We start from the raw sequence: 1,027 nt of genomic DNA on the forward strand, positions 1-1,027 counted from the left end.
AAGTGATACGGGAGGCATTTGAACTGCCTCTATGGAGGGGAGGCCCAAGCGTGCCGCGAGATGTTCGGCGGCGGGGGCATCCACTCCCGTGGTGGATTCGAAGTGACTAAACATCTGCGTTGTCTCACTGCTCTGGATAGAGATCCATTCGCCGGCCGTCTCCCCGCAAGCGAGGTCCTGATGCCGATGTTGCTGGACAAATTTCCCCCGGCATTGATAAGGGCCTGGGACACCAACATCGGACCGGATGCAGCCGAAGAAGAGGACAACCTGCAGAAGTTTTTGGAATTCGCTCAGTGGCAGGCGAATCTGCTCGCCAAGTCGAATGGAGAAGAAGCGAAACCACCTGCAGCGAAGTCGGAACAACGGACGCCCCCGTCGAAACCGTCGCGTCCTGAACAGAGATATGGGGATCGCATCAGATCAACTGCGGCGGCGTTAGCAGTGGTCGCCGCCAAGGGCTGCCCGTTCTGTGGTGGGGAGCATAAGGCGGAAGAGTGTGAGAAGTTCCTGAAGGCGGACCTGTCCGGGAGGAGAGACATGGCGCGAACCAAGGAAGTCTGCTTTCGGTGTCTGGAGACCGGGCATATGGCGAAAGGATGCCGAGGAGGTCGACCCTGTGGAGTGGACGGATGTCGCCAGGCGCATCATCGGCTCCTTCATCCGCCCTCGACGAGGGAATCGACAGGGTCTTCAGAGTCTGACCGCACCCACCAGGGTCTTTTGGTCGTGCGAAGCACCTCCGGGAAAGGACTCCAGACCGCCCGTGCTTACGCTTATGGGCCAAACGGAAACCACGTGGTGGTGAATTGCCTGCTGGACACCGGGGCCGCAATCTCCTTCATCCGGAAGGACGTGGCGAAAGCTCTCGGACTCACTGGGCCCCATGAACGTTGTCGCCTCACAACTCTCGGAGGTCGTGTAGGGCCGGAGCGCCGATGGCGTAGAGTGGAATTTCGGCTTGGAGCGGTTGGAAGCTCAGGCCGACCGGACGCAAGCACCATGGTGAAGGCGCTTGCAATTCCTC

The 1,027-nt window shown here is 59.9% G+C and overlaps 1 protein-coding gene across 1 annotated transcript; it reads right to left on the reverse strand.

Annotated features, from left to right (window-relative positions):
• Positions 1–418: 418 nt before the first annotated feature.
• On the reverse strand, positions 419–1,004 carry Tsp_13519 (conserved hypothetical protein). Its single transcript, XM_003366856.1, is given in 2 exon segments — positions 419–836; positions 856–1,004. 2 exon segments carry the CDS (start codon positions 1,002–1,004, stop codon positions 419–421), a joined length of 567 nt encoding a protein of 188 aa, XP_003366904.1.
• Between the last annotated feature and the right edge of the window lie 23 nt (positions 1,005–1,027).

The sequence above is a fragment of the Trichinella spiralis genome, assembly GCF_000181795.1.
Source record: "Trichinella spiralis strain ISS 195 chromosome Unknown Scfld5271, whole genome shotgun sequence".
NCBI classification, from domain to species: domain Eukaryota; kingdom Metazoa; phylum Nematoda; class Enoplea; order Trichinellida; family Trichinellidae; genus Trichinella; species Trichinella spiralis.